The 21,911-nt window shown below is 42.3% G+C and overlaps 1 protein-coding gene across 1 annotated transcript in view; it reads right to left on the reverse strand.

The window, feature by feature from the left end:
- The window catches only part of LOC102376958 (macrophage mannose receptor 1-like), an 80,054-nt gene that overhangs the window by 26,360 nt on the left and 31,783 nt on the right, over positions 1-21,911 (reverse strand). The window contains exons 9-17 of the mRNA XM_014522277.2: positions 21,897-21,911; positions 18,633-18,832; positions 17,339-17,466; positions 12,231-12,318; positions 10,225-10,369; positions 4,712-4,747; positions 4,443-4,606; positions 3,163-3,230; positions 483-577 (exon numbers count right to left, since the gene is read on the reverse strand). The exon at positions 21,897-21,911 is cut by the window's right edge and continues 146 nt beyond it. Of these exons, the coding sequence (XP_014377763.1) occupies positions 483-577; positions 3,163-3,230; positions 4,443-4,606; positions 4,712-4,747; positions 10,225-10,369; positions 12,231-12,318; positions 17,339-17,466; positions 18,633-18,832; positions 21,897-21,911 (939 nt within the window). The remainder of the gene's footprint in view (positions 1-482; positions 578-3,162; positions 3,231-4,442; positions 4,607-4,711; positions 4,748-10,224; positions 10,370-12,230; positions 12,319-17,338; positions 17,467-18,632; positions 18,833-21,896) is intronic.

Below are 21,911 nucleotides of genomic sequence, written 5' to 3' on the forward strand. Positions count from 1 at the left end.
GTGCTGGGTCTAGATGACCCGAGCTAGATGCCTATCTAACCTCCTCTTGAAGACCCCCAGGGTAGGGGAGAGCACCACCTCCCTTGGGAGCCCGTTCCAGACCTTGGCCACTCGAACTGTGAAGAAGTTCTTCCTAATGTCCAGTCTAAATCTGCTCTCTGCTAGCTTGTGGCCATTATTTCTTGTAACCCCCAGGGGCGCCTTGGTGAATAAAACCTCACCAATTCCCTTCTGTGCCCCCGTGATGAACTTATAGGCAGCCACAAGGTCGCCTCTCAACCTTCTCTTGTGGAGGCTGAATAGGTCCAGGTTCTCTAGTCTCTCCTCACAGGGCTTGGTCTGCAAGCCCTTAACCATACGAGTGGCCCTTCTCTGGACTCTCTCCAGGTTATCCGCATCCCTAATATTTGGGACACATTTTTCAATTCCCAGTAATATATTTACATAAACACATGATCCAAAGATATTGTCATTTTACTTACCAAAATCTTTATGCATGACCACACATTTTTCATTTCCAAAGCTAGGTTCATTTGGGGCCCAGGCTACATAGTTCACAGGGGTTCCATTCATCCAGCTAAAAACACCAGACATTAGCTCCTGGCTATGTAGTCTCACAAAAACTTTAGTTTTTCATGGGTTTTTCATTTGACAAAGATATTAAAAGAAATATTGCTTAACTAGTAATGTGAGCTGTCATGAAAGCCCCAACCATCAACTAGAAAATATAGACTTTATTCAGTAGTAGTGGTAGTACTAATACTACTTATTCCATAGTAATAGCTTCAGGCTACATCCTCATCAATACCCTGTATACTAGACATTATAAAAATGTATAATAAAAGGCTGAATTCCTCAAAAAGCTTACAGTCTTAGAAAGGCAAAATGCCATTCTTCTCAGTGTCAGCCTTCTCTTAGTTCCTTTAGTACTTCAGTATGGCTGAAACCTGCCATTGCATGTTGTGGAGGCTTGCTGCATTTTTCATCCACTAGCTATATCAATCAGTATAGAGGAATTAACTCTAGTACCTTTTCTGCCTACCTCATTCCTTCTAAATGCTCTCATGCAGTTATTCTCAACCAGGGTGCTGGGATACCCTGGAGTGCTGCAAGATGCTTTGAAGGGGGATGCAGGAGCTGTGAGTAACTAAACAGATAAGAGCAGGCTCAGGCTTTCCCTGCCCTGCCTCTCCCCTGCGCCCAGGGAGGCCATCATAGAGGACAGTCCGGTTGTCCTCTGTCCTCTATTGATACGGACCTGGACAACCTTTATGTCCTGTATTTTTCTCTTCAAGAAAAATATCTGTTTATCTACTCACACCTCCTGCATCCCCCTTCAAGAGAAAAATAGAGGACATAAAGGCATCGGGTTCCATATCAATAGAGGATAAAGTAGCAGCAAACTGGAATGTCCTCTATGATGGCCACCCTACCTGCACCCCTTCTCCTCCTGCTTTGTCCCTTCTGCAAGGAGGCAAGCACAGTAATACAGGCAGTCCTCAGACTTACGACACAATTGGGTCCTGAAAACCGCGTCTTAAGTCGAAACATTGTAACTCGGAACCAATTTTCTCATAAGAAACAATGTTATAAATGGGGGATTGGTTCCTGAACCAAGGCCTGATACCCTATTTTCACTTAAAATACCCCAGAATTTTGTAGTCGATCACTTATAGATAAGTAATATAGCTACATTAATATATTTATATTGTAAATAGCAATCATATTGATTTGGAAGGACTATTTTAAGGTGAACTTGCTGGACTTTTTGAAGGGCTCTTGGTTGGACTTTTTGAAGTGTTGTTGGCTGGAGTCTTCTCAGGAGTCTTGGCTGCAGGATTTTCTGGAGTCTTGTCTGTGTGCCCATCTGGCCTTGAATATCTGGTCCCATGCCGCTCTGGCCTGGATGTTCGGTGATGTTCGCCTTTCTGTCACCGGTGTTCCGTTGAGTGGATATTTACCCCAGTGTAGTCTTTCACAATCTCGCCTGCCACGACTTTGAATCTTCCTTCAGTGAAGGGTCCAACCACTGGGAGTCTCTTGACAGTGGGACATCTGTCTGGCTGTCTTCTGCGAGACTCCACCTCCCCTCTACCTCGCCCTTATACCCAGCCCTGACGGGTCACCGATGTTCTCTTGGCCTGATCCCTGACTGTTGAGTCCCTGAAGATGTTCGCCAGGGTGGTCCTCTCTGCCTACGGGTAAACAGCCCGCGATCTTCCACCTGCAGCCTGAGGCCATCCCCTTTTCCCTGAGGCTACCCACTACCTAAAGGCTCAATTAACAATCAGGCTCCACGAGCTCTACTCCTCAACCCCTCCAACAGTGGGAAACATAAAATACACAAAAAAGCTCACTGATATACACTGAGGGGCCCAGCTGCCCCTAATTTTCACCTTCCCTGGCCTACTGACCAATATCCACCCGATACTAGTTGGCCTATGTTTGGCCCTATATGTATCCAAGGTAGCCTACGGGCCACTCCCCCTTATTGTCTGCTGTGGGTCCTGCTGCAGGTAAGTATTTTTCTTTTTCTTTTCTTTTATTTTCAGTTCCCTCCAAGGGTTCCTGCCCCCGGGGTTCCTCCCTGGCCTCTTCCCTGTGACAGTCTGCTTTCTTAAAGAAAGTGTACAAGGAAGTTTGGACAGATGTTCTCCAGGGAGATGAGTGACACAGTGAACTTGTTCGTTGGCATGGCATGGCATTGCATCAGATCAAGCATTGTAAGTTGAAACTGGCATTGTAAAGTTGAAACAGGTGTCAATTTATAAACGTTGTAAGTATGAAACGTTGTAACTCGAAATGTTGTAAGTCGAGGACTACCTGTACTGCACCATACATATCCATAAGAAGGCTCACAATCCCAAGAATTAGAATCTGCTGAGCTTTGTCTCTTTTGAAGGAATAACATTACAAAACATGTGCAAACCAAACAAATTGATGAACACTTAGGAATGAATTTTACTCACTCACTCTTTTCCAAGGATTTATAAATATATATTTTTTAATATGAGACGTCTACTGAGACTATGTACTGGAACACATTTTTGCAACAGAGTTATCACACTTTTGAAATGGAAGCTCCCACAACTCTTTAATTTGGCCATGCTAAGAGTGTCATTCATTATGCATTGCAATCCTTATTGCTGCTTCTTTACTTACCTAAACTTTTGATCCAAGCTCCCAGCTAAACCAATGAAATATGAATCCATTCTGTTTTTATAGTGAATCTAAGACAAAAAGAATTAAAACATTTCTTTTTATATCAACTACATCCTGGGAAGGGCTCAACCATCACCGTGGTGCAGTTTTCCTCTTTTGTGGTTCCCAGATTGCGTACTTTGTGGTTCTGAGATGCACATGTATAGAGAAGATAAAGATAGGGAGAAGGCATAAGGGGTGCATGACAGAGATGTACAGTATTGTCTCCTGGCTGCACAGCCTTACAGAGTTCTAGCAAAGGAGATAGCCCATATAGGGCTGTCTCTCCCTTCTCTGCCAACATTCACACACCCTCTCTCTCTCTCTTTCCTTCCCCAGAGGGAAAATAAAGGGGACAAATAAATACATACATTCCAAAATAGGGCTGTGGTCCAGGGTTTTAATTTTGTTGCCTTTACTTTTTTAGCTGCTCTGCTGGATCTCATTCTCAAAGCACTCTCCTCAAGATATTTGAAGCACTTCATATGTCTGACACACTTCAAAGGGTGACTGGACAGATGTACATATTTTTTTAAGTGCTCCAAAAATAACTCTGTAGAAAAGAGTAATTTCTCAGAAGCACTTCATTTTGAAGCACTTCCTGTTACATCTGATAGTCTATGGAGAGCAATAGGAGCTTGCTGGATCCTCCAGCATCCCACAATGCTCTGCTTTTTCCTCTCTCTTTCCATGGGGAGAGGGATTGGAGAATGAGGCAGGCTGTCAATGTCAGTGCTCTCCTGTGTCCTCTGCCTCTGTTCTCACAGTGTGCCCCTCTGTTACAAGTGAAAAACCTGAAGCTCAGGATACCCCCTATTGGAACTGGGAGATCAACAAACTAGCTAATAGTTTTTAGATTAAACAATAAAAGCCCAGTACTGTATGTATGTCTCAGCCAACGTGCCTGCTACACTTGGATTTTGCAAGCCTATCAGGTGGGAATCATTATTTTGCATTATATTTAGGTTGTTGCTAAGAAGGAGCCAAAGAAAGAATGTAAATGTAATGAACAAACCAAGCTGGTCAGATAAACCCTGAACAAGGTGCAGTACAGTTATGGAAGTACTTCACTGCACAATCTCCAAAAGTAAACTGCACACAATCCATATTCAGCAGAGGATCATAGGAAATTAGGGCTAAAATGGACCTTATACTGTCACCTGGTCCAGCCCCCTGCTCAAGGCAAGATCAGGCTGAACCTATGTTGAACCTATTTCTGAAGCAATGTATTTGGTCCTTACATATCTCCATAGGAACTTTTGTTCGCTTTCACTATCAATGACAACAAGATCTGCAAAATTCTTCCTGCACATTTCTTGGGCTTTCTCCATATAGGTACTCTCTATGCTGAAATAGTACCATTTATCTTCATGTTTAACCCATTCATCATCACTGACTTCATATTCTGAAAGATAAAGAAGTTACATAAGCTATACTTGTATTTGAACTACATAAGTTTTGTATATCATACAATAATATTTCTCTGGCAAAAGGAGAAAAAAACCCCTACCAAATATGGTACTTGGTTCAGGTTTTAGTGATGCACCTGTAAAACAAAAAAAGCATAAATAATACTTCTTACATATCTATCCAAGGAGATTAATTGTATGTAGTAGCTAATGACTTCATGATTAAGTGAAATACTAAGTATAATGTATGTGCTTTACAGATTTTTGACATATGACATAAGATTAAGTTGAAAATGTTTACATTTATAAGAATATTATTAAATAGTTACATTTCAATAAAAACATCAAGGTAGTGGATTGCAGTAATCCTCCATGCAGAAAAAACATTATGAAAACTACATTTAAATAAGTTTCAATCCATTCCCATTGCAGGCACTTTACAAATAAGATAAACACTTTGTTTCGGCAAGGCAAAATGAATGAAAAAATAATTTTCCAGTCTTACCTGTCAAAGTACTGGCTCACCATTCCCCTGCCTCCATTGTGGTGTAGAAATCATGATTTTTTGCTTAAGACATGCACTCAGAATTTCAATGTCTTATTTTAAAGAAAGAAGTGTGTGAGATGTGAATGCATACAGGGTGCATCTACACATATGATTAATGTTCATGAATAAACTTCAGAGCCTTTTGCTTCAGAGTTTATTCGTGTGCTGCATGTGGAGCCCATTCAGAGCAGCCCAAGTGGGCAGAGAACCCAGGGGGTCAGCCTGCCAGCCCATGGATCCTCCGAAGAGGCTGTGGAGTGGCTGGCTGGGGCAGAAGACACTCCAGTCTGGGGGCTGCCTACTGGCTAATGCTGCGCTGAAGCACCTTGTGCGCCAGCCAGCCAGGGCAGTATCTGCATGTACACTGACATGCACAAAAAAACTCTGCATCAGGGTAGTACTTGTATTTAAATATGTTTAATGCACAGTTAGTTAATTGCACAGTAAACGTCTCATATAGATGCACCCACAGTGTCTTTCATAAAGTGAAATCATGGTTTCAGACCATCATGATGCACCTTAGCATATGGTTAATTATATCATTCAAATTCTTTTCATACTAGAGGAGTAAGAACCAACCACACTGAGCTGCTCAAGTTGTAGTGAGATGTGGCCCACCTACATCAATGCGAACCAATCACAAGGACTGAAAATTACACAGACCTCATATAAATATCATAACTCATAAGACATTCCCAGTGTCCTTCTTGACTTCTACCATTCTGTTTGTTAGATATATATGCCACCTTCCCAAAAAAGACACAGGGTGGCTTACAGTAAAAGACAAAAAAAGTAGAAGCAAGAATAAAATATTGAAAGAAGGGCACAAGCAATCACTCTCCCTCATAGTTCAAAAACAGTCACTACCTCACTCCCTCCCACTGCTCTGCTTCTAGTCAAAGAAAACATTCCCCTAACCTCCCATCCCTCCTGTTCATCAATCCAACCTTGCTTTCCAACCCATATTGACTGCCTCTAGAAAAGAAAGATATCTCTGTATTCCCTGCCACTCCCCTGCCTCACACCTAAGCGGACATAGAATCATAGAAAATTAGGCTTGGAAGGAACCTCAGGAGGTCATCTAGCCCAACCCCCGGCTCAAAGCAGGACTGTCCCCAAATACATCATCCCACCCAAGGCTTTGTCTAACCGGCTCTTAAAAACTTCCAAGGATGAAGATCCACAACCTCTCTGTTCGAGTGCTTTATTACCCTCCTTGTGAGAAAGTTTTTCCTAATATCTAACCTGAACTTCCCATGCTCCAACTTGAGACCTTTGTTCCTTGTCCTGTCATTTGCCACCACTGAGAATAGTCTAGCTTCATCCTCTTTGGACCCACCCTTCCAGTAGCTGAGGGCTGCTATTAAATCCCCACTCAGCCTACTATTCTCTAGACTAAATAAACCCAGTTCCCTCAGCCTCTCTTCATAAGTCATGTACACCAGCCCCCTAACCATTTTTGTTGTCCTATGCTGGACTCTCTCCAATTTGTCCACATCCTTTCTGAAGTGGGGTCCCAAAACTAGACCCAGTACACTCCAGATGTAGCCTCACCAGTGCTGAATAGAGGGGAAGAATCACTTCCCTTGATGTGCTGGCAACACTTCTACTAATGCACCCAGTATGCTGTTAGCCTTCTTGGCAACAAGGGCATGCTGTTGGCATATTCAGCTTACTGCCCACTTGAACCCCCCAGGTCCTTTTCTGCAGAGCTGCTGCCTAGCCAGTCAGTCCCCAAGCCTGTATTGGTGCATGGGATTGTTCTGTCCTAGGTACAGGACTCTGCACTTGTCCTGAACTTCATAAGATTTATTTTGGTTCAATCCTCTAATTTGTATAGGTCTCTCCGAATCCTAGCCCTATCCTCCAGTGTATCTACTATTCCACCCAGCTTGGTGTGGGACAAGCCCTGCAACTGTCCCTCCCAAGCATGGGCTTCCCTCTATAGCAGAGGTGGCATGGCTGTCCTACTCCACCCATTCCCCTTTCTTACACTCAGGGGCGTCCCTCCCCACTTTTATTTCCCCTTCCAAATCTGTTTGTTTCTTTCTCTTACAGGAGACAAAAAAACCCCATTCATCCTCCCCCCCCCACAAAGGAACCACATCATTCCATTTAAAAAAAATTAGAATAAGCAATACAATACCACTCCTTCCTACCATTTTCCTGTCTTTGTCCCTGCCAAAGAACAATACCAAAAGGTATCCTTGGTGACACCCACCCTGGGTGCCTGCCCCAGGACAGCCTGCAGGTTAGTTAAGCCCTTCCATGTAGTGTCCCTACTCAGTGTCTCAGTCCTACCGCCCCTTTCCCCTTGTGCTCCAGGTTTGTTATTCATGAGGACATTAGAGAGAGAGGAATAGGCATTTTGTGATGAGTGTAGGAAGTTTGAGCAAAATATTAAGGGTTGCATGGAAAAAGCAGTATTCATTTTGAAACTAAAAAATGTACAGTGTGGGAACACTGGCAGAGCAGAACAGCCAGGAGGCAAGCCAAGGTTTGACAAATAAGGAGAAGTTAGGAGGAACAGATTTATGTAGAACTGCAATTCTGTTGTGAGGTAGACCAGAAGGGGGAAGCTAATCCATCTCTTAGTTTAGGTCCAGCTATAGTGTCTTAGTTTCCATAGATGCCATTGTGTTTTGAATGTCTTGTGGGTGTTTTTTTCTTTGTTTAGTTGGTTGGTTTTTGTTTGTTTGTTGTGTTTTTTTTTTGCATATGGGTCATTATTTATGCCATTACCTTTCCCAGTTCCTTATTTGCTCTGCTTAGTGGGAAAATGTTATGAATCAGCAATAGCAACAAAAGAAATGAGGAACAGAAATGCAAAGAACAAGGAACAGAAAATAGATAAGATAAATCTGATTTTTACAAACTTAGATGTTTTTCATATTTCTCTTTAAAATGCTAATATAGGTTGGCACTAAGGTTATTCAAGGGCATTAGATAAGTATCTCTGTACCTTAGCATATCTGGACTCTTTTTTTAAGTGTAACCCAAACTCTGACTTTCTTGACCTTGTAAGGTTTAGTCAAGAATCAGTTACAATATCTCTGTAATATAGTTTGCTCCATACTACTAATGGTTACCCTTATGCTTACTATAGGTTTATTGTCTACCTGTAAAAAAAAAAAGTAAAATCTCAGACATGAATACTTTCCAAAAATCCACCATCAGTGTTGCTATGTGCCATGCTGAATGATTTGAAGATAGGTGGAATCAATCTAAATATTATTTTAACTTGATATGGGGAGATTCACCACTGGGAAGGAGTCAGAGTGCCCTAGACAGTTAAAATGAGAGGATAGGTGCTTTGCATTGTTAAAATTGCTAGCCATTGCACATGATATTGGTTTAGAGGCCTGTAAAAGCAGGGATGAAAGAGGCCCAGTCATTGTGTCCCAGTATCATTGCCCTTGTTGGGCTCCCACTATATTCATGCCTCAGTTCTCCTGGTAAGGCTGCCATACATATGAGAATAATGATCTCTTATAACAAAATGTACCAGTTTATAAAAGTGGATATGCCAGTCTTCAGGGAATAAGTATATCCTATACTGTTTGACTATTAAAGTTCCTCAGTCATACTCAGGCCAAACTACAGAGTTAAATACAAAAAAATCCAGCAAGTAAGGGCAGAATTTCTATTATTTCTCTGCAGTAACAACAAAATGATTGAAAACGAATCCATACTTAGAGCCTCGGGTGTTTTTATTACTATCATGATTATTGTTATTGCTATTGTCGTCGTTATTCCTAATAGGTAATTGAAGATTAAAATAAACTGACTTGGGTCTCTGCCCCTCAGTTTCTTAAGTCCTTCTGACTAACCATGTGAAGAGCTGATAAAAACAAACCACATAAAATGTAGTGTTTAAAGTGCTAAAAAGAACTGCCATATGATGAACTTGTCTCAAGCTGCTGCTTGAAAGCCAATGGCCTGAGGGCATATTTGTCATGAGTAATCCATTAGTAAAATAGCATGGATTTTTCCATTAGGGTAATGTGTTCAGTGTGCAAATGTAATGCCTCTCAGTGTTTGAGAATGATCTTCCTGTCCAGGAGACCTCAGGAGTGGGCCAGTTTCATTTCCTGTTAGGCAGCTGCTTCTTTATTCCTAACTTCCTCTCAACCCCAGTTGCTTTCTTGAATGGTCCTAACCATCTGTATTGCAATGTTGTAGGCAGGAATTATTTATAACCTTGTTTCCCAGTCATCTTCATCAGACAAAGTCTCTTGGTCCCTACCCCCTATCTTGCAGGGTGTCCAGGCCTTCTGTTTATGCACTAAAATACTCAGCTGAGAGGTGTGGGAGGAAGGACACTGGAATTCTGCATAGGATGGAGGGCAGAAAATAGATCAAAATGCGTTAAATATTTTATTGTTTTATTTGAATTTGAGTGATTTATTCCTCAGTTAACCAAATCAACACATACCCAGGCACACTGACCACAATATCTGCCAGGTCACTTTTGCACTGTGCTAGTTTGAGCTATATTGGGGCAGTCTTTATGCCACTAGGCAAATCAGATGTTGCCACAAGCCTTTACTTCTGTACGTTCTGGTGCTTAGGGCCCTGCTGACAGGGAAATGCTGGTGGAAGCTGAAGTAATTTAGGCCTGAATTAAATTCTTAACTATTTACCCTCTTGCTGAAGTAGATGGTTCATCTCTCTGAGTTTGATTATTATTTTCTCAAAAGTATTTAATATCACACCTATTTACTTATGGAAGCTGGAGCTCTATTGCTTCTGATCCAGCTCCCCTTAGCAAAGCTTTAAAAGATGTAAGTATAGACGCAAGATGAGAAGAAATAGACATTGTCGCTTTGTCAGTTCAATCAATATTAAGCAGATAAAGTTACAAATAAAGTGGCAGAGACTTTTTTGACCTCCTGTATAGAAATATTTTAATTAAAAGAATTGAATTCATGCCCTCATATTTTACATCACTTTCTTTTTTTCTTTTTTTCCCATACAAAAATATTTCAGTAGCACACCTATTTTTAATTTTAGTTAGTCCAACAAGATTTGGTTTATGACTTTAATTAAATGAGGAAGTAAACCTACCTTTTTTTATTTCACAAATCCAATTAAGCAAGTGTTCACAGTATGTATCATTCCATCGCATTCCTGTTGAGCCTTCAAACATTATACAATGTTCAATTCCTTTATCATTACTGGGTTCTCCTTCATTCCAGTTTTCATAAACTACCTATGATAGAAGCATTGCACTGTTACCATTTTCTTCAGTATGAGGAAGAGGAGTCTGGCCTGTTAAACAGCCTCAGAGTCTGCTTGTCTTCTGACATTTCATTTCTAGGACTAGTAGGAGCTGCAGAATCTATACACACACTTTGTCAGATGGAGATGAGGCTATTGCACTATCTTGATATTCATATGTCTGATGGGACAACACAGATGGGCTGAAATAGTTGTGTATATCTTGATCAGGAAGAACCATCAGGGCAGGTGGGTGTTATAAAACAGGAGTAAACATAGTATACCATATGAAATGGAAGTATTGTATTTCACACACATCACATACTCAGGGACTTTTCTCATACCCATGAAGGGACAAACCTTCTTGGTGAGCCAACTTCAGGCTGTGTACAGTTAAATTGTTCACCTGATGAGGCCCCCAAAAGCACTCTGTAGCTGTAACACAACAAGTGTTCATGGCTGCAGAGGACTTTTAAAATGGCTAATCGCACCAAAATTTAACACTTATCTGATGTAGTATCAGACAAGTGTGCTGCAGGGCAGAGCACCTTAGGGAATCTGTGTGCGGTTCCTCCAGGAGAGTTAATTTCAGGTGATTCCCCCTGCAACTCATGCAGCTTTGCACAACTGGGCTGGTGCTCAGCCCTGCCCCCAGGACTATCACAGAGAAGAGAGAAAACCCCTGTCTAGCTGCTTGGGAGGAGGAAGAGGTGCCCCCAGCTGCACGTGCCCCCCAGCTACCCCTGCTTGGGTCTTGGGGGGAGCAGGATGGGACAATGCAGTAGGGGGGGCTCCGTTCTTCCTCTACCTCCTTGTGAGCATCTTAACAGCAGCTTCTTTGTGGTTGCTGCATCTGGAGTTGTGGCAGGGAGTTGGGGGGAAACAGAGCCCTCTGCCTTACAGGCCTAGCCTGACTACCCCTGCTGGGCTCTTGCAGGGAGCTGGGCTGCGCCCATGAGACAAAGGAGATCTGCTTCCCGCCCCCAGCCCTAGCTCCAGGCTGTCATTGTCAAGATGCTCACATGGAGGGGCAGGTTAAATGGAGCCCCCCCGCATCTTATGGGCCTGGCCCAGCTCTCCCCAAGACCCCAGCAGGAAGCACACAGTGAAAGGCTCAGTAAGCTGCTGCTGACAGTTGCCAGCTGGTGGGGGGGAGTGAGACTGGGGAGAGGGGTGGTCCAGCAGCCTCCTGGCAAGCTGCTGGAGTGCCCCCACCTGCTGGCCTGGGCCAGTACAGAAAGGCTCTGAACCACCCTCCCTCTCCACCATTACCCAACAGGAAAACACCTGTTGGTTTCAATGGCACTCGAACTCACAGTGCTCCATGTAAAGCACCCTAGTTAGAGCACCTCCCCGACAGGCAGCCTAAACTTCTGTATGCATCCTCAGGTACAAACAGACCCTGTTGGAAAGCAAATTGCTCTAGAAGTTAGTGCTGACCTAGAGAGAAGTATCTTTGATCCACATTCACTAGCACATTGTCTACTGAAGGGTATTTTCCCACATCATCCTTCCAAATTGATGTACATTTCGCAAAATATGAAGCATTAGGGATTGGCAATAGACTGCTTGTGTCTATTTTAATGTACCTGTAGATGCAGATTATGTATGCTCCTGTCTGATGGCTTTGGAAGAGACTCAGAGGCAGTTTTCTTCTTTCAAGCAGCAACTACTAACACTAAACCATTCCAATTGTTCATGAAGTATGGGCCAAGTATGAAATCAAGTAAGAACCCAAATATGAAAATTTAAAAGGGAAGGGAAAGGAAGTAGGAAAGGGCCTAGAAGGGATTAGGAAAACAATATCATAAAAGTCAGAAAGAAAAGTATTGTCCAGTAACTAGAGCACTCACGGGAGAGCCATCAATCCAGAAATACCCATCATCAGGATTCAAGTGAAACAAACCTATCCAGAAAGGCTGAAAGAAAAATCCTTCATCCCTGAAATACACAATATAAATTGTAAGTAATGATAAGATAACGTAAACCCTAAAAACACAAGTTAGAAGTTACAGCATTTCATGTTAGAAGTTACAGCATTTCTCTATAAAATTTTCTCTTCAAAGGAACCTGGAAAGGAAGGAGATGTGTTTATGCACTTTTTGTTTCTGTTTGTGTATGAAGGCCACTGTAAAAGGACCTCTTAAAAAAAGCTTTCTGATTGTTTTCTACCACTGGTATTTTCAGAAGCATACCATGACACCTAAGCACACTGGGCAGCAGCACCACACTGGGAAGTGTCACTAGCTGTCCTGCCAGTGGCAAGGGGGCTGTTAGTCAGGCAATGCAGTCACATTTCTTTTTTTTTCATCCTCTCCCCCGCCCCAGCATCAGTACCTGGAGGTAGTGGCACAGTCACCTCACCTTTATTATGCTACTGGACATATTGGAGCAAGTTCCACAAATGTTATGTGGTTTTGGTCAGAGAAAATCAGTCTCACCTCCCCAGAGGACATAAAACTAGGTCCTACGCTAACCCTGCCTGCTATAATTTCCTATGTAAGGAGCATGATGAGCATGTTGTTCTCTCGCAATCCGAAGGTGGTAGCAGACCCAGGTCTAACACTGCCAAGTTGGCATTCTTTAAAGCAGTCACTAGCAGACGTTGTTAATGTGGTCCAGTAATAATAGTACCATAACCAACTCCCTAACTGTGCCCCTTGTCTACCACACAAGATGGTTTCACCCGAGCAGATCATGGAGTCTGGTCAGTATAACAATTCTTATCTTGTTTTTGATGAAATATATCTTGGAGCAGTATCTCCGACCTATAACAAAGTGATAAAGTGATAAAGGTCTCTTTTCAGGTATCTTCTCTCAACTGCAGGTAGGAGTTTGTATTAATAATTTTTAACAAAAAAAAAAAAATCAAAACTAAAGCATTATAAAACAATATTGTTAATTAAAAATCTTGTTCTCTTTCTGTAATCCAGGTTTCTTTCATATTATTCATTGTACAGTATTGTATTTCTAATACAATAGCACATAGAGCTCACAACTGAAATGGGGGCCTCATGGTACTGGTTACTGTATAGCCACTCAACCAGGAGGGCATAGTTTAATCCAGAGAGCCTCTTATATATAATATATCTACTAAATCCAAATTTCTAAACTGCCTTTTTACACAACAATAAACCCATTTATATTAGGTCACGGGGAAACAACAGACTTTGAAATTTCACAATAGCATTTTGTAGCAGACTGAAATCAGCCATTAACTGTCTGATTTTCATAGAGTCATAGAATGTAGGCTAGAAGGGACCTCAGAAGATCATTGGGTCCAGCCTCCCACACCAAGCAGGAAAGACAACTGGAGTCAAGTAACCCCAGCAAGGTGATTGTCCAGTCTCCTCTTGAAGATTTCCAGGGTAGGGAATTGCACTACCTCTGGATGGAGCTTATTCCACAGTCTGGACACCCTGACTGTGAAGAAGTTTTTCCTAATGTTGAGCCTGAAATAGTCTTCCAGGAGTTTGTGATCATTGCTCCTATTTTTCCCCTAGGGTGCCCTCATGAACAGTTGCTCACCGAGCCCTTGATGTACGCCTCTGATGTAGTGGTAAGCTGCTACTAAAACCCCTCTCAGCCTTCTCTTCCTCAGGCTGAAGAGTCCCAGCCTTACCTCGTATGGCTTGCTGTGCAAGTGTCTGATCATATGGTTGACCCTTCTCTGTACTTTCTCAAGCTTTTCCATGTCCTTGTTGAACTGCGGCACCCAGAACTGGACACAGTACTCCAACTGCAGTCTCACCAATGCCAAGTAGAGTGGAAGAATCACTTCCTTGGTTTTACTTGAGATACATCGATTGATGTATTATTTGCTCTGCTGGCTACAGCGTTGCACTGCTGGTTCATATTCATACTGTGGTCATTTATTACCTCCAAGTTTCTTTCATTCATAGTGCTGGTCAGATTGGCATTGCCAAATCTGTAGGTGTGCAGGGGATTACTCATCCCCAGGTGGAGCACTTTATATTTCTCAATGTTAAACCTCACCTGGTTCTGATCCACCCAACTTGCCAGCCTGTCTAAGTCCACCTGTACCTGCAGCCTATCTTCAAGTGTGATCATGCGTCCTCATAATTTGGTGTCATCCGCAAACTTGGCCAGTGAGCTCTTCACTTCCACATTCAAATCATTGATGAAGAAGTTAAAAAGCACTGGACCAAGCGCCGACACCTAAGGGACATCACTGGCCACTTCTTGCCAAGATGACATACATCTGTTCAGTAGAACTCTCTGGGCCCTACCCCATAGACAGCTTCCTTCCCACCTGTCTCTCAGTTAAACCCGCAATCTTCTAATTTTCTTATGAGAACATTGTGGGATACCAAATCAAAAGGTTTTTGGAAGTCATGGTATACAATGTCAACCTCCTCTCTCTTATCCAGGTGGCAAGTTACCTGATTGTAAAAGGAGATGAGGTTGGTAAGACAAGACCTGCCCATAACGAAGCCATGCTGGCTGTCATCCAGAATCCTACCTTCTGCAAGCCTATCGCAAATAGACTCCTTGGTGAATTTTTCCAGGATTTTCCCTGCGATAGAAGTTAGGCTAATTGGCCTATAGTTACCGGAGTCCTCCCTCCTTCCCTTCTTGAAGATGGGCACAACATTGGTGCCCTTCTAGTCCTCAGGGACCTCTCCAGAGTGCCACAAATTTTGGAGGAGCATTGCCAGGGGTTCCACGATGATTTCAGTCAGCTCCTTCAGCATCCTTGGATGAAGTTCATCCAGGCCTGCTGATTTATACATGTCTAATTTTTTTAATTGGTCACATACCAGTTCTATGGCAATAGTAGGAAGGCAGTCATTCCTACTCTGCTCCTTCTGTACTCTATCCGGTATGTTTTCCCCCTTGGCCATGTGAAAGACTGAAGCAAAGTAGTCATTCAGGAGTTCAGTTTTCTCCTGAGCGTTGGTAACCAGCTGTCCTGAGTTGTTGAGCAGTGGCCCCACACTCCCATTTGTTTTCTTCCTGTTTCCTACATACATAAAGAAGGACTTCTTGTTGTCCTTGATCCCCACTGCTAATTCTAGTTCAGTTGCCACCATAACCCTTCTAATCTGTTCCCTACAAGTGCAGGCCGTTGCTGTATAATCTTCCTTGGGACATGCCCCAAGCTTCCATTGTTTGTACATCTCTTTCTTGTTTCGTAAGAGGACCATGATTTCCCTGTTTAGCCAAGAGGGCTTCCCAGCCCTTTTGATACATTTCCTCCATGTGGAAATGGACTTCTTTTGCGTTTCAAGGATCATGTCCTTAAGGAATGACCATTCTTCATGTACTCCTTTTGCCTTTGGTCCCTGGTCCCGCAGCACTTCTCCTACTAATGACCCGAGCTTGCTGAATTTTGCATTTTTGAAGTCCAACAAAACTTCGGTCCTGCTATCTAATTTGTCCGCCTTGTGATGGACAGTGAGCATGCTGGTTCCATGGTCACTGTAGCCCAGGCTGCCCTCTATGTTTAAGTCAGTCACCAGGTCATCTCCTTTAACCAGGACCAAGTCTAGAAGAGCATTACCTCTGGTTGGCCCTTGCAACTCCTGAGTAAAAAAAAATCTTTTCAATGCAGGTCAGAAAGGAACACAGCTGACCCAACTTGGCCGAGTGTTCAAGTGTTTCTCCCAAGAGATGTCTAGGTAATTGAAGTCACCCATGATGACCATGTCCTGTGTATGTGCAGCCTCTGTCAGTTCTCAGGCAAACTCTAGATCAAGTTCCTCCCCTTGGTTTACTGTTCTGTAGTACACACCTACAGTTAGGTCTCTCCAACCACCTGCAGTTTGACCCAAAGGGTTTTGAGTCGTTCTTCTTTGGAGCCAATGTTGGCCTCCAAGAAGGTGTAATGCTCCTTCACATAGACAGCCACACCTGCACCTTTCTTCCCTACTAAGTCTCTTCTATACAGGGCATAGCCATTTATGGCTATACTCCAATCATGTAAGGAGTCCCACCAGGTCTCCATAATCCCTACTAGATCAAAATGCCCACTGGAGAGCAGGAGGGCTAGTTCCAATTGCTTGTTCCCCATGCTTCTGGCATTAGTGTACAGGTACCTGAGTCCTCCTACTGAGGCTTTCAACTTCCTGTCATGCTGATGGAAAACTACTCCTTCAGCTCCCTCTTCTAGTGTCCCTATCTACAGAGCTTTCTTGTATGTTGGTGCCGAGGCAAGCTCCGGTCCGGTATGTGTTTCCCCATCCCTCGGCAATCTAGAAGAAGTTCTTTTCTTTTTAAAATAACTTCTCATCTCATATTTTTGTGGGCTAATCTGGTACCCAAATTATGAAACTCCACTTCAGACTAAAGTTTTGAACCCTTTTTTAAAATATGACAATTAAAAAATAAGTTGGGTTAAAATATAATAACCATATTTTAACTTTAAATTCACTTTTTCAGAAATGTTGACTAGAGCTGAGGGGAAAAGTGATGAATAGTAAATTCACTGAAAAATGCCATTTGAAATAAATGAAACTATTTGTGAATTTCAGACAAATGTAATGAATAGTTTTGGCCAAAAAATGGGAGAATTTTTTTTTAAAGTCAACATATTTAATTTTGACATTTTCCAAATAAACTAATTTTGGAATTGCTAAAAGGATTTGTTTCAACATTTTAAGTAAAACTTTTCATCTTTAGATTTGTGTTTAAACCTAATGAAAAGAAGATAAGTTAAATTAGGTGGTTATAAAGAATCCAACATGAGACAAAACATCTTTAAGTCAAAAAAAACTTTTGGTGGGGAGAGGGGAGAGTGAGCATTAAAACAATCTTGGTTGTTTTGCTGAAAAATAACAACAATTCTATTTTGTTTGAACCCAAACCAATTATTCCCAATCTTTGCAGCCACCAAAATAAAAATCCCTTATGCAACCAGCTCTAGACACAAGAGTACATTTGATAATTCTAAATAAACATATCATTAAAATGGCAGAAGCAGTTTTTTACAGATACTCACAGTGCCAATTTCCATATTAGAAACTGTTCCTCTCTGCTGTGAATGCTGAGCAGATTCCCTCCTATTTCTCTACAAAATTCTTCAGCTTCAAACCAGGTTTTTCTTTGGTTTCCCACTCTTATAAAAAACTAATGAGGAAATATTTCATAATAACCTAGTGTGAAATACCTTGCTGATGTGATAAAAATCAAGCAAAATATTTGCCGCTATTATCTTACGCAACCTGGCAAATTACATGCATATTTACACTTGTAACCTGGATTACAGAATGCCGTTTCCACTGAGCTGTTTAAATACCGGTGGAGAGTGGGGAGACTCAAAACTGTTGTCATGTACATTTGGATAAAAGCTAGTTCATGTGTTAATGGGAATTTTGATTACTGAGGGGGAGGAAAAATAGCATGATGTTAAATACCCCAGGGTGAAAAGTAAGAGATTTTTGAGAAATAGATGAAGTACAGATCTAACTAATGGGAGAAATGAGGAAATAGGGACATAAAGCTAAATCCTACAAAGGGCTAATCACTTAAGCAAGTGTTTGTTTTAAGCCTATAAATAGTTCCACATGTGCTTTTCTATGATTACAGCAATGGTGTTCAGTGCCTTAAAGGAATGACCCCATGCTTAGCATGTTTTATATCCAGGGTGAAGAGATTATGCTGCAGGAGCTTTTATTGGGCAGGTCTGGCTTTCTAGTTTTGGTTTCTGTTATTTTAACATGGACACACAAAGAAAGTGCTTTTCCTATTTGCCTAGGTGCCATCAAAATTCTGAAAATGAAACTGGGTTTTTGAGATGCATCATATGTGCTGTCAAAAAGTCTGGAAAGGTGCCAAGTTCCCGTGACTTTTCATCTTTTTCTTATGAAAATAATCTAGCCAGCTTTTGTGATTTTTATCACGAGTCTCTTGACAGTTGGTATTTTTCTAAAAACCACAACCCTTGAAGGCAATTAGAAAGAGAGAACCTAAGCTGTCATTTTTTTTAAAACAAAGCTTCTAGCCTTAATGGTTAGCAAGAATATCTAGAAATGAGGCACTAACACTAAGAGAGTCCAATGTGTATGTATATATTATAAACTCTAGTGATTTTTTTAACCAATTCTCTTTATAGTTTGGCACTTTGACTCATGATTTTGAGCAATGGGGTTGACAATACTATAAAGAAACAAACTGCCTAAAAAGACATCCTTCAGGTATACAAAACATTATTGGGTAACTGAGAGGAGCATTGACCCTTCGGTACATGCAGTGGATGAGGAATAGTAAAGGAATCACTGAACTTTAATACTTACTTTGAAGCAGAAGCTAGTATAAGGGGCTAATTCCCAGCCCCCAGGACATGGGGCATCAGAAACTGTTGCTGCAATCAAAGGAGGGGTCACTCCTTCAGCCCACTGCTTGCAGAGAAATTTTGCTGCCTTCTCACAGTTAAGAACATCCCATAATCCACCTGCAATTCCAGTTCCCATGGCAACACAGCCTGGTTCTCTTCCTTAGTGAGTCATACAAGAAATTAAAAATATGTAAATGACAAATGCACAGTCTTTTTTATGTTTTATCCCTGAATTTAGGGCTTTGCTATCAAAAAAGTAAGACTTCCGCTTCAAATCAAATTAATTTTAATAGCTGAAGGATGGAAAAATCTACTGCAGTTAGGGACATATGATCTATGAATATGCAGAACAGCAGCAAAGGTACAATTTAACAAATCCCACGAGCCCATCATGTCAAAAGGGAGAAAACTAAAAAATTGAACAAGGCTAATTATTTTTTTCTACCCGAGTGAAATCTCATGACAAAATGACATTGAATTCACCACCCTCCTAGTAAGAAGGTTTTTCCCAATATCCAGCCTAAACTTCCCTTGCTGCAGCTTAAAACCATTGCACCTTGTTCAGTCATCTGCCAACACTGAGAACAGTCTAACCCAGTCCTCTTTGGAACCCTCCTTTAGGTAGTTGAAGGCTGCTATTAAATCCCCTCTCAGTCTTCTCTTCTGCAGACTAAATCACTCTAGTTCTCTCCCCCTCTCCCCACAAGTCATGTTCCCCAGCCCCCTAGCCATTTTTGTTGTCCTCCACTGGACTCTCTCCAACTTGTCCACATCCTTTCTGTAGTAGGGGTCCAAAACTAGACACAGTACTCCAGATGTGGCCTGCTCAGTGTAGAATAGAGTAGGATAATTACTTCCCTTGATCTGCTGGCAACACTCCCATGAATGCAGCCCAGTATTCTGAAGTCTGCCAGGTTTCAAGGAAATAGATGCAGGGGTTTCTGGGAAACTGTACCTCAAGCTGCTGACAAGCAAAACTCATGACATGTGTGGCTGCGTGTGTGTTAAGGCATGCCATCACTGGCGTTGGGGCCTCTACATGACATGGTAGTGTGCCCTGATAAGGTCTCCTCCTCCCCTACAGCCTCATTCTGGTCCACCACTTTAAATGACAACAGGTAATAACTTAGTAAGCAGTACAGTAGCACCAGCAGCATCTCAGGCAGCCAAACTGTCATGGTCAATATCTCAGAGCAGTCCTTCCCCCCTCTTCCTCTCCCTCTCCTTACTTTCTGTTTCCCTGCAGGCAAGCCCAGCTTCAGCTTCAAAACAAGAAATGTTTCAAAACTTTTGAAACATTTTGACTGCCCTCATTTCATTTCAAGGCTTTTTTGAAGACCTTCGTTTCATTTTGATTTTGCTGTTTTGAGCTCAAAACAAGTTGAACCAATGTCAAAGTGAAATAGCCGGCAAAATTTTGCACAGTCCCACTGTCCACTATAACCCCCAGGTGCTTTTCTGAAGAGCTGCTGCTTAGCCAGTTGGTCCACAGCCTGTACTGGTGCATAGGATTCTTCCATCCTAAATGTAGGACTTTGCTCTTGTCCTTATTGAAACTCATGATATTTCTTTTGGCCCAATCCTCCAAATTATCTAGGTCACTCTGAATCCTAACCCTACCTTCCAGCATATCTACTAGTTCCCCCAGCTTGCTGTCATCCGCAAACTTGCTGAGGGTGCAATCCATCCCATCTTCCAGATCATTAATGAAGATATTGAACAAAACCAGCCCCAGGACTGCGCCCTGGGGCACTCCACTTGATACCAGCTGCCAACTGGACCTTGAACCATTTACCACTACTCATCGAGCCCAATCCACCCAGCATTTTATCTACCTTACAGTCCATTCATCCAGCCCATACTTCCTTAACTTGCTTGCAAGAATGCTGTGGGAGACCATATCAAAAGCCTTGCTAAAGTCAAGGTATATCATGTCCACTACTATCCCCACAGCCATAGGGCCAGTCATTGCATCATAGAAGGCAATTAGATTGGTCAAGTATGACTTGCCCTTGGTGAATGACTATTCCTGATCACTTTCTTCTCCTCCAAGTGCTTAGAAATGGATTCCTTGAAGACCCTTTCCATGATTTCCAGGAACTGAGGCAAGACTGGCCTGTTCCCTAACTCCCTAGATCCTCTTTATTCCCTTTCTTAAAGATGGGCAATATATTTGCCCTTTTCCAATTATTCAGGACCTCCCCTTGTTGACATGAGTTTTCAAAGATAATGGCCAGTGGCTCTGCAATCACATCAGCCAACTCCCTCAGCACCCTCAAATGTATTGTGTCTGGCCCCATGGACTTTTACACATCTAGCTTTTCTAAATAGTTCCTAACTTGTTCTTTCACCACTAAGAGTTGCTCACCTTTTGCCCAAACTGCATTGCCAGGTGCAGTAGTCTGGGAGGTGACCTTGCCTGTGAAAACTGAGGTAAAACAGGCATTGAGCACTTCAGCCTTTTCCTCATCATCTATCACTAGGTTGCTTTCCCCATTCAGTCAGGGACCCATACTTTCCCTGACCTTCTTCTTGTTGCCACTGTAGAAACAGTTCTTGTTACTCTTCAAGTCCCTTTCCAAAGAGTTATCTGCTAAAGCAAGCTGGTCACCTGCCATATTTGCTATTCTTCCTGTGCATTGGGATAATTTGTTCCTGTACCCTTAGGAAGGTTTCTTTAAAATACAACCAGCTGTCCTGGACTCCCTTCCTCCTCAGACTGTCCTCCTAGGTGATCCTGCCCATCAATACCCCGAGGGAATCAGAGTCTGCTTTTTTGAAGTCCAGGGTCCATACTCTGCTGCTCTCCTTTCTTCCTTTTGTCAGGATCCTGAACTCGATCATCTCATGGTCACTGCTGTCCAAGTTGCCAACAACATCCAACAACAGTTTTTCAAAGTCTGGTGTAGTATTGTCAGCCACTAACTACTGTGTTAAAATTTTAGATTGGCTGAGACCATGAAACGCCTCCAGCCCAGCCACTACCCAGTATTTACCTTAGACCACTGGAGGCCCTGCTTGCACAGTTTCAGAATGAGGGATACCAACTTGCTACATTATTCCCTTGCACCAGGTAAGTTAAGATGGCTAGCTCACTCCTTGTGCCTCATTTACCTTCCTGTATGAGGACATGAGATGATGCCTGACTGAATCCTGTCTAGCCCCTCAGAGGACAGCATTTGGAAACTTGTGAGAAGTTAGTCAAACCACGAACATCACAGACCATATGGTAGTGAGG

This window comes from Alligator sinensis, unplaced genomic scaffold, assembly GCF_000455745.1.
Source record: "Alligator sinensis unplaced genomic scaffold, ASM45574v1 scaffold234_1, whole genome shotgun sequence".
NCBI lineage: Eukaryota > Metazoa > Chordata > Crocodylia > Alligatoridae > Alligator > Alligator sinensis.